We start from the raw sequence: 14,094 nt of genomic DNA on the forward strand, positions 1-14,094 counted from the left end.
TCGGGGTTGGGAGAGCTGAGCAGCCTGGCTGCCCCCAGATCGGGGGGCACTGGGGGGTTACAGCCCTGGACAGCAAGCTTGGGGCTGGCTCTTACCTCGACGAAGATGTGCTCATTGTCGGAGGCGGTGGGGAAGGCCTGGGGCAGGGGAAAGTGGAAGAGGTCGGTGCTGTAGAACTCCATGTTGAAGGTCGCGTTGTTGACCGGATTCTTGCTGGGCCCGTGCCTGGCCAGCGTGCTGCCTGGAGATTCCTGAGCCTGCCCGTACGTGCAGTTAAACTGCGGAGGAGAAGCAAACAGCACAGCGGGAGGCACATGAGACCAGAGGCAGCTCGTTTGTGCCGTGTGCATTTTGAAGCTGCACTGCAGCTCATCCTGCACAGCTTTCCATCACCACAGGCACCTCAACACAGAGAGGATTAGAGAACGAAAAGCCAGCAAACTCCTGAACTTCGCAACACAAGGAAGGTTCTGAAGGTCAGGAGTTCAAACGAGGGAGGATGGCAGCGCTCCAAACAGCAGTTCACGTGCAGTTCAAGCAGGCTCTTCTTCACACAGTGAGGACTCGGAGACCCTTAGCTTAGGGGACAGGACCCCAATAAACACCTGCTGATGATTACTGGATTCGTGACGGCAGTTTGAAAAGTTTCGCATTAGGCTTATCTCTGAGACTTCCTGCGCTTTCTGTGGAGAGTTTAAATTGAGGGATGTTACTGGATGTTTAAACTACACAGTGCACCTCATTTAGAATATACTTTAGTGAACGGTTCTAGTCACCACTTTACAAAAGAGTTATTGCTGCTTTGCAATCTGGAATCAGTCTATAAAAGCCATGACCTGTGGTTGTTCAGTCTTACACAAAGGGTTGTGAGAGTGTGGAATGAGCTACCCAGCAATGTTGTTGAGGGTGACACTCTTCTTTTTCTTCTAAAAAAAGCCAGATGAGACCCTCTTGTTCATGATATTTTGTATGTTTTACGTAAAGTGGTTATGGAAGAAATAGGGAAGCAACACCATAGATAAAAGCATCCCTTTTTACCCCCCCACACAGTAAATGTTAGAAAAACTGGTAAATGTTCAGCCAGTCTCTCCACTTTGTGAGGGAAAAGGCACAGAACCCTGTCTGTTAGGCTGTGATCAGACGTGAACACGTGTCATGAAACAACTAGCCTTTCAGATGTGGCCTTACAAAGGTCAACACTCTTCGCAGGGAGCTGATGTGTTTTAAAGCATATTTGAGGTGTGCATATTTAAAGTCCCAGGTGAGGGGCTGCCGGGGTAGCTCCACGTTGCTCATTGCAAAGGCCAGGTCAGGATTTGCTGCCGTTTGTGTGCCGATCTGCTGATAAAAGCCACGTTCTCCCAGCCTGCTCTGCTTCAGTGAAGGGAAGAGGTGAAGACTTGCCAAGACAGAGACGGGTCCGTGTGCCTCTGGTTCAGAACCAGTCCTTTCTGGGCCCTCAGCATCGGAGGCAAAGCCATTATCGCCAGACTCCATGTCCTCATAATCAAAAGGCCAGCCACTTCCATCTCCTGGCTCTGACTGGTTGATCCAGATCTGCAACAACAACAACAGAAAAACTCCTCAATCTCCTCCAAAAACAGCCACAATCGAACTAACATCACAGAACTGAAAAAAAAAACATGCTTCCCAAGCTTTTTCGCAACAGCCTGACTCCAGGCTTGTTTCAAAACACCGGGGCGTAAATGTGATCAGATAAGGCCGTTTTTTGCTGGGCTGACGCTGAGCAAAACAAGCAGAATTTGCGTCCGAACGTCCAAACACTGCAGAGGACCTATGACAAAACCGCCAAAACATTGGGAAAACAGATGAGCTGGAATTTAAACATGGGAACATCTTGTGATTTCAACACAGGGTCCCTTGGCGATTCTCTGAGGCACACTTTCCTTTCTATTTTCTCACCACGACTAACAGATAAATAAGCAAAACTTGAAACAGGGCTACAGTATCACTGTTCAAGCAACAAGGACTGTACAAGGATCCTTGCAGTCTGAGAGGAGGCAAATGTGCATGGCTTAGTTAGACTACAGGGTTAACGTGGCAGCAGGTCTGTTCCAGCAGTGTGTACACTCAAGAGACGTGCCTAAGGGCAGGTCATTCGGAGTCGCTGCTACAGCATTCTCGCTAACGATAATCATGAGGGGTAGAATAGCAGGCAGGCCTGATTGCACAACTGCCGAAAGGATCTGGAGTTCCTGCTGACATTTATGACGTCCGTACGGTAACGAGGACCGAGGGGCTCGGCTTTCAGCTGAACCGCTAAGGGTCTGTTTGAAAAACTACACCGGTCAGCTCCTTGTCCCGGTGAACTGGGCGACTGCAGACCGTGAATCTCTCTGCTGACACGGAGCACCGTAAGGACGGGAGCTTCCGGAAGTCACTCTGCTGCCATCGTCTGCCTCAGTCTGTGCCTCCACCCGCAAAATCAGAGCTGCTGCCCCGCGTTGCCAAGCCAGCAACAGGCCCCTCTGCCCAGGTTCTGCCCTACTCACAGAGTTCAGGTAAATAGCCACTGGGCTGCCAGGGAGCTGGAAGACCGTGGTGTTGCAGCCGGTCAGTAGCGTCTCCAGGGTGTAGTGTGTGGCGTTGGCTGTTGCTTTGCACGAAGGGTCCTGCAGAGTGATGCCATCTCCCCTGAAGCCATTCGCCTGCGAGGGGATGCTCAGAGGTAAGTCGGGTTAGAGTCTAGGAGGAGCTGCACACTGCACAAGCGGTCTCTTGCAGAAATGCAAAGTCCCCAATTATCTACATCAGAACACGTCTGGCTAGCAAAAAGCACGTTTCTAGGAAGACAAAATAGCTAGGGAACAAATGGCTTATCATTTCATTTTCAGGATGTGCACACACCTAAGTGTGTCATTTCTGTCATAAAACATCTTCCACCGCGCTGCAATTCTGAGGTGTCGGCTGGAGAATGTGGAAATAATGGCGTGCTGGGCAAACAGGACAGAGGGCATGTGTGCTTTAACTATTGCAACATGCAATATGGTGGTGATCCAAGTTGATCTGGGTGTAGGGTCTAGGACAGGTTGGGGCTATTTTTATCACTCAATTCAATCAGACTGCTTCAGGAAATGGTAATGCAAAGTGGATGTCTAGTTCAGGGATTGTGCTCTCTTGGATACTCCATCACCTCATGGCTCCTCATGATAGCTCACCAAACGCTGTCTGCAGCAGCTCAGGTGTGCGATCAGGAAACAGCTTCCCACTCCCCTCCAATGGCCACTCAGAGCACGTGATCGCTTCTGTTTCGTATTGAAATACAAGTCCTTTTGTGCTTAAAACATCTGACAGCTCGTTTCTCCCTCTTCAAACGGCACAGTATCTTTTTTGACAACCAGCCTTTAATTTTGTCATAAATACAGCAAGTTTTTACCCAGCAAGGGATAATGAAACTCACATTAAACACAGGCATTTAAAATGATTTCAGCTCACTTTGTTGTTAAAGATCCCGAATTCCATCTGGGCTTTTGGCTCTTTTTATGGCCAGTTACAACCCCTGCTGCGTAGTCGCTCTTCATCATTACTAAACAGTCGGACAGTCATCTTTGGTTTAGATGAGAACATTTTGTACTAAAACACTAAGGAACTTTTAAAAGCCGACCGCTGAGCATTAACGTTCACGGAAACACAAAAAAAAGTCAGAAGAGAAGATCAAGGCTGTTGACTTTATGTAAGACAGATAAACACTGCAGACGCCATGGAAGTACAATACAGTACATGTTCTCGCAGGGATGTCGGCTATGACCGGACCCAGCCCAGAGCCCCCATGCAGAAGGATGGCACTGAGCAGCTGAGCAAAGCGGGCCAGTACCAACCTGCAGGCTCTCTTTGTCCACGGAAACCACGATCCGGTGCTCCTCGCAGCGCACGGACAGCCCCACGCTCACGGAGCCCTGCTGCTCCTCCGGCTCCGCGGGGGGCCACTCGGCCGCTGGGAACGGGAAGAGGGGCAGCCTGCCCGGCTCCGGCCGGCCGCCTCCCCCGCGGCCGAAGAGGAAGGGCAGCTCGAGGGGCCCTGAGCTCGCTGGGCCGACCGGGGGCTTCAGGTTGCGCAGACGCTCCAGCTCCGGGGGGAACATGCTGAGGGGCTCCTCCACCACCACACCTGGAAGAAAAACCTGAACTCAGCACCCCGGCCAGGCAGGTACAGAGCAACAGCCCTACAGGTACAGAGCAACAGCACTGCGGCCCTGCAGGTACGGAGCAACAGCACTGCAGCCCTGCAGGTACGGAGCAACAGCACTGCGGCCCTGCAGGTACAGATCAACAGCCCTGCGGCCCTGCAGGTACAGATCAACAGCCCTACAGGTACAGAGCAACAGCACTGCGGCCCTGCAGGTACAGAGCAACAGCCCTACAGGTACGGAGCAACAGCACTGCGGCCCTGCAGGTACAGAGCAACAGCACTGCAGGTACAGAGCAACAGCCCTACAGGTACAGAGCGATCACCTTTGGGCTGTGTCTCTGGACACTGAACACTGGGCGAGGGTCCCGAATACAGGCCTTGTTCGGCTCCCCGAGGGGCTCACCTGCTTCCCTCAGCCTCAGGCTGAAGTGGTTGGCCATGGCAGTGCTGGTGAAGGAGGTGACTGGACGGTAGCCGCGCTCCTCCGCCCAGTGGATCAGAGCCTGGGAGCCCGAGGGCAGGCTCTGCCTGGCCGTCTTCACCACCTGCATGGAGCTCTCCACCTCGTGCCCCACCGAGACAGTCTCCGAGGTCTGCGGGGAAGAGCAGAGGGGCTAACGCACAGCAGAGGCCCAGCAGAGGCCCGGCAGCCTCTCTCATCACCATGAAACACTGCCGCCCCTAACGGCACGTGTGCCTTCAACAACATTCCAGCGCCCTGCTCGGAGCGCTCCCCAGCCCCATTTCAACATGCTCCATCTGCTTTGAGCCCCCTTCCTTTATCCTGGCCTGACCCTCGTTGCTGGGTTTGCAATCCACAGCCCTCGAGCCCATTTTATTAACTTCGGGGCTCGAGCCGAAAAGCCAAGAACAGTCCAGGGGCTGCGGACCGGACCCTGCGCAGACAGGGCTGCCCATTCAGAGAGCTGGGTGTCTGGTCTCCCACCTCTGTGGCAGCAGACAGGCCGGACAGTTTTTTTAGATGACATTTTAGTTGAAAGAATCTTATGTTTGTACCCCTTTATACAGCATTTTCCTGAAACAATAGGAATGAGGCACCTCAATCAAGGACTCAGGATTTGAACCCACAGCCTTGCAGTTACACTGTCCCACACTGCTGTCCTGCAGCAGGGGCCGGGACGGGGCTGAGATGAGAAACCCTCACAATAAAACCCTTTGTTTCAGTGTGTCGATTTCTAATCGCCATCGATAAGATTCAAAAGCCAAGCGCACGGCTTTATGCTGAAAGATAAACATTAAATTCCTACCCACAGAAATCAGCACTTCCTGTTCTGTTATCTTGTTTGTTCCAGAAACTAGACCTGATAACAGAACCAAAATAGGGCAAACAATTTCCACTCCAGCTGCCAGTTCTTTACTGGCAATTATCTGTTTTCACTTAAACCATCTATCAGTGGACTTTCAAGGGAAAAAGAGATGTATATGAGTGCACCACGCGTGCAGATGACAAAGTTCATTGCACTTCTTTTACTTAGTCTAACAGCAGTAGCTTGTATCCCATTTGTTCTTCGATTTTTGTTAGATTGCTCTACTTTTTGTAAATGTTTTCTAGCGATTTACCGCAAGTCATTTATATAACAAAACAGTATTATTAACCAAGTGACTTTGGATCAGGCTGTCCGCCACAACAAATTAACAATAATATTCAATTCTGAAAAGGCTTCTCAAACGGCACGCCACCAGGAGAACAGCGCTGCGCTGTGCCTGATCAATCACGAGACACCGACGTGTCACATTTTCTCTGAATTACACATCTGTTCCCCGTTCAGCTGGCCGCTAATGTGAGCGAACGTTAATCCTTTCCCACAGAAGATTCCCACACATCGGCAGTGCCCCTCGCCTGGCTTTGGCCAACCCTCCGGCAGTAGCAGGAGCTCTGGTTTTACGAGGCTATCGTTTCTCGCGCGCACACACCCACACACGCACCTGACCCGCGCCACACAGGCCGTCCCAGGGCCTGGCCCACGCACACACCCGCCTCGTCCCTGCCGAGCCGGCCCGTTAACGAGGCTCGTTCGGGACTGCCGGTGCAGCTCGTGCGCACTTGAAGGGACATGTCCCGGCAAGAGCTGAACCTGTCCTCTGTCCTCGTCAGTGACCCTCCCCCCCGACGCACTCTCCCTCTGACAGCCCTTATCAGCCGCGAGAGGTTTCGCTGCAGTCTGTCTCCCTGGCTAAGCTCTCTCATCTCGCCCAACACCCCTAACCGGGCCCGAGGTTTCCCGTCAGGCCAGTGAAACGGCAATTTGGGTTTTCTCCCATGTGTTTTCAATTCAGCGCTGGCTTAGGCCAGCTTGCCTTACAATGTCAGCCTTGTGCTCTCTCTCTCTCTCCTGCTTTCCTGCAGAGAAGCAGCCCTGACTGATTAAATACCCTTCCAGGGCAGCTGAACAAACAGGGCGCGCTGGAAGACTTGCACTGTCATGGCAGGCTCTTGTCCTGTAACAGGTCTTGATTACAGGCAGCACACAGGCTCCTGAAAGCGATAACTGGATCTGCTCCTTCGCCCAGGGGGGCCAGTGGCAACAGCAGACTGTGGGAACCCTGGCGGGCAGCTGGGAGAAGAAGAGCACTAATTGTTCCACGCTTCATGTGTAAGTGCCAAGCAAGATTTCATTATAGGCATGCCAAAGGCTAACATACTGTAAACAGTTAATCTTTACTGTCAAAGATTTATGTGAGACCAGCCAGGCCATTTAGGCCTAACAAAGAGGCCACAGGCTTCAAAACATTAGGTGCTTTTGTCACCACAAAATGGTTTTGCCATTATAATTTTTTTTTTTATAGGAGCAGAAACACGCAAATCTGGAAAATACACAATGAAAGACTGGGCATATGTTCAGAAATTCCTAAAACTACCAAGTTCACACAACAAAATGAGTTTAAACCATAGAAGAGCACATGAAGCTGAAAAGACGAGTTACTTAGTGAGATGTTTTTACTGCGATGGTGTCTTGAAGGTTCCTAAACACATACTGTTTTTTGTGGATTTATTTAATTAAACCTGATGGGATTCAAGAGTCTTTAAATCACCACCTATTATGTACCTCCAGAGATGAGGTAATAACTCAGAGCTCCGCTGTTTCTGCAGATGAATGCAGAAAACCCAGCTGGTCACAGCTTTGGAGTTTCCGAATTCTGCTAGCCACAGGGATGTTAGAGCTACATGTCCAAAAATACCCTCTTCAGTGAGGCTAACTTATTTCAACGCCTGTGTGAAGTTGACAACGGTCCTAAAGGTTTCTGGAGCGTCTCATCACCTCAAGGCTAGGAAGGCTTTCAAACTGAAACTGCTGGCAGGGTGCCAGAGCGCTGGGACAAATTAAACTTCCTCTTTCCAAAAAAACAAGTTCACTAAAGAAGGTTTTGCTACCCGACCCCGACCGCGTTTCCCTGCTCGGTCTTCAGTTTGGTTGCAGAGCTTCTCCAGCTGAGCCTCACCTGTGGATCTGGAGCACGTCCAGTTTCCACAGCAACCCCACAGGTTGCTAGGTGCACAGGGTGACCACCCCCAGTTTTCAACTGGTCCTCCTGACACTCCTCCCCAGGCTCAATATTTCACTCCACTGTGTCCTTTAAAGCAACTTTCTTTTCATATAGCTGTTTTCTCAAACACACGTGCTGATGTATTTTAAAAACCAAAAAGGAGAAAAACTTAGAATTCTGAAAGAAGTCTGTAGTATATCTTACATAATAAATCACAGGAGTTTTAAAGACAGCTCCTTCAATGCCTTTGAAACTAGATGAATAAGCCCTGAGAATTTCACGCTGATGTAAAAAAGTTGTTTTATTACAGTTAAATCCAGTACAGAGTGCCCAGTAATATTCAAAGCAAGGCCATCTCTGATAAGCCATCTCGTAGTAAAAAGACTTTTTTGGCAATAGCTCCTTTTCTCTCTTGAACCTTTTTTTAAAAGTTGTAGTGCCATGAAAAGTTAAGATAAAAAAAAATCTCATCGAAAAATATTTTTCCTTACGAACTCCAAAAGCCATGAACATTGTGGCGCTCACCAGGCCAAGATCTGAAATCCTAGAAGCCCAGCAGGGTGCCAGCGATTCCCGTACTGTAGCTCATGTGTTCTGCTGGGTGATGAGCGATCAAGGCCAAGAGCACGTGGAACACAACGTGAGGACCCTGGCTCTCTCCCTTCCCCCTCAAACCCACGGGGCCTTCGTCAGGAGTCTGCGGCCTGATGCGCGTCCCCGCCAGTCTCCCCATGTGGGGTGTGGCGAACCCCCGACAGGAGCACCTCTACAGGGGCGCGGACTGCAGGAGGGAGACCCCACAGTCTCGCCCAGCTACGCACCAGAACTTCCAGCCGGCCCGCCAGCCCACGCGGTTCCACAACCCAGTTGACCGACTTCTGGCACTTGAGCACGAGCACCAGGTCCCGGCGGAGGGCGGCGTCGGAGTCCAGGGGCCTGATGTCCACCACCACGTCCACCTGGAAAGCGCTGTTTTGGAAAAAGGCGGAAAGGAGACACCGTAAAAACTTCAAAATGCCAAGAGTTGTGAAATTTATCAAACTTTCTTCCATGTTATCATGTCTCCAGTGTCTGGCCAAATGATTAAAAAGCTGGACTGTGTCCCGGATGAGCAGGACACGTGTGGAGCAGACCCTGTTACTACTATGTGCAGACTGGAGTGATTTTACACAACACAGCGGCTGCATTTTCACACTGCCAGCAGCTTCGGGGAACCATTTAGGAACAAAACGCTTCAGTAGATTCTTGTGCAATTACTAGCTCAGTTGCTGAAAACACTGGAAAGAGAAAATTACTACCTTGCTGTCAGCAGTAACCGTGTTTGGGAATAGGGACACTGTCTATATTTACACTGTGTGTGTGTTTAACTAATCCCGACCACGGTTTCTTGTTCTGTTTTTCTTTACTTCATCGGAGGTTGGGGTATTTTTAAGAGGCAAATGTCAGATCTCTAACATTTTTTCCATCTTTAAGCCTTTTTAAATTGTTTCATGTTTAGAAATCAAATCTAAATAATAATCTTGGTTTTAAACCATGCATTTCAGGATTCATTATCACGGGGACTTTTTAATATAACACAGTTTTAAGACAGGATTTGAAAGTGCCAACTGACTTGCAGGATCTAATAATGGCTGGAAGATCTTCCTACAGCCCTCTGCTGGGGGCCTCGTTCTGATCTGAGTGACAGCCAGAGTGCAAGGGGCTGCGCTCCGAGATGGGCAGATGTGCAGGAAGTGAACTTTACTGACGCAGTCAGGAGCAAAACCATTCGAGCTCTTCGCGTTGAATGGCTGTAAGCTGGATCCTACTGTCAAACCCATAGGGAGCTAAACAGCTAAACAGGAGACATATGCTCATGCGCTTGAGTTAAAATCTGAGCATCTGTGTTCTGAAACTGATTCAAACTGTTAATAACACTTCTGACTGAAAAGTGAAGCACTGCTTTGTGACAGTCAAGCTTGGGAAAAGCAGCAGCACGCCCTGGCCTGCAGGGGGAGCAATGAGTAACCTTGTTGGGCTGGGCCTGGGGAACAGCACAGCTCACCTGCTGGAGTTGGGCGCCTGCAGCTCGATGATGTGGACCTCCCTGTCCTCAGAGGGGCCAGACAGCACACAGCCCAGGGACTGCTGGGGCTGCTCGTACTGAGCCAGGTAATTTAGAGACAGGAACTTGTTGTCTATCTTGCAGGTCTCTGAGAACGTGGCGTCTGGAAGGCAGGTGACAAGGGCGCAGTGAGAAGGTGGCCGAATCCTGCGCAAGGCGCAGTGCTGGCGCCTGCCAGCAAGCTGAGACTCATGCTTCACCATGGGCACTGATCACCCGCCAGCTGCCTGTGTGGACCCAGTGGTCTCCATTCCAAGACGATTGTGGGATGGCAGAGCCACCAAAGGTGGTGTTGACTGGTGGTGTTTGACCACAAACTTATACATCGAGACGGGATCTAGGACACCTCCTCACTCTTACAGCTCACACTGTCACCCTCAGATGGTTGAACCCCACAAATCACTTTAAATTACACAACTATTTGTGCTGCACAGAAGGAAAGATTTACCATGAATTCCTGTAAGAAACATGGCACATGACACACCGTCAACAGTTCTGAACATCTCACAGTCTTCTGTGCTGATATTAATTTTTTCCACCCTCACACCCTCCACTTAAATCTTTGCCAGAACATGAGGACTAAGCCCTGCTCGTTTTCCACTCTGCTGAAACAGAAGACAGGTGCTTCCTTATTAGGCTCACATGGCATTGGACTCGAAGCAACATACCTTGTATAGAATTATACACTGGCACCTTGTCTTACAGTACAGAGCTTGCTTTTCATGCTTTGTTAAAGCCAAGCCAAATACACTTAACACCTTCTATCCTGGGTTCACTGTCACTATCCTGGAAGCAAGGGGCAGATGGACACAACCACAGTCATAGCAGGGCCTATTTTTTCCAAATTAACCCACGAGCACATCTTTGGACTTTGGGAGGAGACCCCTGCGGACGTACAAAGAGAACATACAAACTCCACACATGTAGCCCACAGGAACTGATCTCAGTGCCCCAGAGCTGTGACGCAGCAGTGCTAACTACTGTTGCACCATGCCATACTATGGACTTTTCCTTAAAATGTCAAAACAAAGCACACCAGCCGGCATATTCGTAAGTACTGAAAAAGCAATGATCGCAAATTCACACTTCTTGCAGTGCTCCAGCTGCAGCCCACAGTCCCCCTCCACCTGCTCGGCTCACCTTCGCCCACTTTAATGTAGATGTTCTGGGCGACCTTTAGCTCGGAGAAGGAGGTCACTGCCTCGTACTTCCTCTTGGCCCACGTCATTAGGCGCTCGTTGTGGGTGGGAAGCTTTTCCTGCAGAACCTTGCAGGAGAGGGAGAAATTTCCGGGCTCGAACTGGACCGTCGAGCCTTCGGAAACCTGGGTGGAAAGTAAAGAAAGGAATTAATAAAGTACGTCCCTCAGTGACAGCTGCAAGTGTGGTCAGATAAGTTTATACCATGAGCTCATTTTCTTTAGTCGCTCCTGTGTGGATAGTGGAACATGTGGTCAACACTGATCTGTCCTTACAATACAGCTTCCCATCAATGTGTCAGCTCCTGGTAGCCCAAGTCTACCAGACCACTGGTCCCACTGCTCTATGGTTTTACTCTCTTTGTGGTGGTGTGACCTCTTAGATTTTATTTAATAAGCCGTCAGGGGAAACCATAAAGAAATGCATTCAGTACTTGAAGCATATCGGATATAATTGATCAGTATGCATTGAAAGGCACTACTTTTCAGTAATGTCTGGTATCTCTAATGGGGTAGCAGTTTCAAGTCAGGAAATAAGGGCATTTAGTGGAACAGTCCCCAGGGCTCGGACACAGCTACCTGATCGGAATTAACCTTTTCATTACCCTCAAAGGCAGCAGAAATGCAGGGCAGGATGAGGCCGCCAGCACACCAAAGAAAAGTAATGTACTGTAGAAACATAAGGGCTTATTTTGAAGCTGCATGTAAGTGTGATTTTATTGACCATTGACATAGTCGTGGCTTCATTCCAATCATCCCATTTATAAAGTGCATCCAAAAAATGGCTGAGAGAACCTATAAAGAGAGTGTATAGCTATACAAAGCTGCTCAAGATATTCGTCAGTTTTAAAGAGGCACAGAGAGCTCAATTCTGACATTCAGGAATGACATGCAGCTCTCGCGCACTTAATTCCCATCCATGACATTTCTGAAACTGCGCCTCTCTTGACCCACAGTAACGTCTGCTTCAAACTCAGTCTTCACGGCTTCCACATGTGGTCTTTTCACAGGCCCGTCAGTATAGCGGGAGTTTCTGAAAGCTGCCGAGGTCTCGTGAACAGCCAAGGCGAGGGGACTGGCCTGCATCACGCAGACAGCACACCCACAGACCCTCCATCCATCTGCTTTAAATGATAAAACATTTCCAGTCGGTCTGTAGCCATGAGATCACTGCATCTCCAGGGACCAGCACACGCATTCTACAACAACAATGCCTGAATTATACTTCGCCCCTGTATATATCGTTAGCTCACATTTCTTACATAATCGACGCCCTCCAGGGTGCCAATCGCCGTTAAATAGTCCGTTTGAGCCGATTATATTACCAAACAGGTCTGAAAGGATTCTGACCCTGACTGATGATTTACTGTCCTCATGAAAGGCCGAGTACGAGGAGGGAAAAGTCACACTGGGCGCAAGAAAAAAGACTCAAAACAAAAACAGCTGCTGGCGCGAAAATGGAAAAAGAGAGGGGCTTGCAATGTGTGCAACCCCCCTCACAACCATGAGGTATTGGTTCGGGTTCTGGCACGAGAGCTCAGCTAGAACCGACCTGCAAAGCAAGAGACCACCCCTTTGGCTTGTAACACAGCCCGATCTCTACGCCTCGGCTCGGAGAGATAAACATTCGCATGTGTGCTGAGATCTGCTGCAGCCGTCGTGCCCCTGCAGACGGTCTAGACAGGCTCCTTCTCCGGCTTTTTTTCTCATTTCGGAAGGGATCGTTTCGAAAAACAAGAGGCCATGCGAATTAAATGCTGGCACCATGGGTTTGTTCAGGAAAAAGAACACAGCTCTGAATCACACTTACGATCCTCTAACTTATACTTCCAATCAAGCCCCATAACAACTCATAACAGAGCTCTGGTCTGGAGTCATGACTCTGCCCCTCTGTCTGGCACGCAATGCCAAGCACATGGAGTGTCTGGGGGTTTCAAACGCACACAAACCCCTGTTTTCCCATCCTCCTTCCAAGCCTGACGCACCCCCATCCCCTTGAGTGCCAGGACTTTTGTGGTGTCAAACATCTGCTTCACCTCTGGCTTGTCTCCTTAAAGTTTCTGGCTCTCAAGACAACAGCAAAAAATAAAGAAAATAACGCAGAAGATAACAAAAAGAAGCCTTATGAGAATCTTGATTTAGGTTAATCTTCTAGCATGAAAAAAACAACACACAGACGATAAAGCTCCAGACTTAACTTCTGCGAGCTGTCTGGAAGTCGCCGCATATAAATAACTCATTATAAAAAGAGACTGAGATACTCTGGGCCAGCACAGTGTAGGTGCGCTGAATTGTAGGTGTGTGAATTTAATTGCAAGAGCAATTTGCTTTCAACCAAGATACACAATTCAAATCCCAAGAATATAAAAAGGGCAACAAAGTAAAGAAATGAGCTCCAGGCAACTACATGCACCAGAGTCCAGAGTCCAGGCTGGAGTATTACTAGGTCATCCCTGCCAGGTCTCACACAGAGGGTTTCCTACAGCTGCTGACCAGAAGAAACACAGAGGAGGTCTGTCACACACTCGAAGGCGATGAAATGACAAACTACTGCACCGAGACGCTCCCTTGACAGAATGTGCAAAAATGTCATACAACCCTTGAGAACGCCCCCCCGTGGCGAATTCACGACGCCGTGTTAAAACCACGTGTCCAACAAGTCGCGCGGGACAACGTCCATGGTGGCCTCATGGAGGCGTGTCTGTTGATGTGTCAGGACCCATCACAAACCGCCCGCCTCCATTTTCTCCATCACGAGGGGATCGCTTTGTTTTTGACCCACCAGATAGTGCACCACAAACACGGGGCTGTCCAGGACAGTCACCCTGGCCCTGTGGTTGTGAACATACAGTCATTCTTACTACGGGCAGCCCCTAAGATGGAGGAGAGTTGGTAGACCCGCGGGGATATTCCACCCGTTCCACCGTGGATGACAATAGCCACGGTTCAGGTCTGCCTTGACGGTAACCCATGCTTGAGTATTCACGCCTACAGTGACTCTGACCTTCTGACCTCTTAGGTGCATTTTTTCCCCCAAGCTCTCAAGAAAAACACTCAAACGGACGGCCCACTACCCTGAATGGGTCTAGTAATCGGTTGTCCTCCTGATCCACAAATCCACTGCCCTACAGTACC

The 14,094-nt window shown here is 49.7% G+C and overlaps 1 protein-coding gene across 2 annotated transcripts in view; it reads right to left on the reverse strand.

Moving 5' to 3' along the window:
* The window catches only part of tgfbr3 (transforming growth factor, beta receptor III), an 88,109-nt gene that overhangs the window by 16,229 nt on the left and 57,786 nt on the right, over positions 1 to 14,094 (reverse strand). For both annotated transcript variants that reach the window (XM_015355227.2, XM_015355228.2), the window contains 8 exons: positions 10,902 to 11,085; positions 9,702 to 9,864; positions 8,479 to 8,626; positions 4,554 to 4,743; positions 3,840 to 4,129; positions 2,514 to 2,669; positions 1,405 to 1,557; positions 96 to 278 (listed from right to left, as the gene is read on the reverse strand). In XM_015355227.2, coding sequence (XP_015210713.2) covers positions 96 to 278; positions 1,405 to 1,557; positions 2,514 to 2,669; positions 3,840 to 4,129; positions 4,554 to 4,743; positions 8,479 to 8,626; positions 9,702 to 9,864; positions 10,902 to 11,085 — 1,467 coding nt within the window. The remainder of the gene's footprint in view (positions 1 to 95; positions 279 to 1,404; positions 1,558 to 2,513; positions 2,670 to 3,839; positions 4,130 to 4,553; positions 4,744 to 8,478; positions 8,627 to 9,701; positions 9,865 to 10,901; positions 11,086 to 14,094) is intronic.

This window comes from Lepisosteus oculatus, chromosome 9 (assembly GCF_040954835.1).
Source record: "Lepisosteus oculatus isolate fLepOcu1 chromosome 9, fLepOcu1.hap2, whole genome shotgun sequence".
Lineage (NCBI taxonomy): Eukaryota > Metazoa > Chordata > Actinopteri > Semionotiformes > Lepisosteidae > Lepisosteus > Lepisosteus oculatus.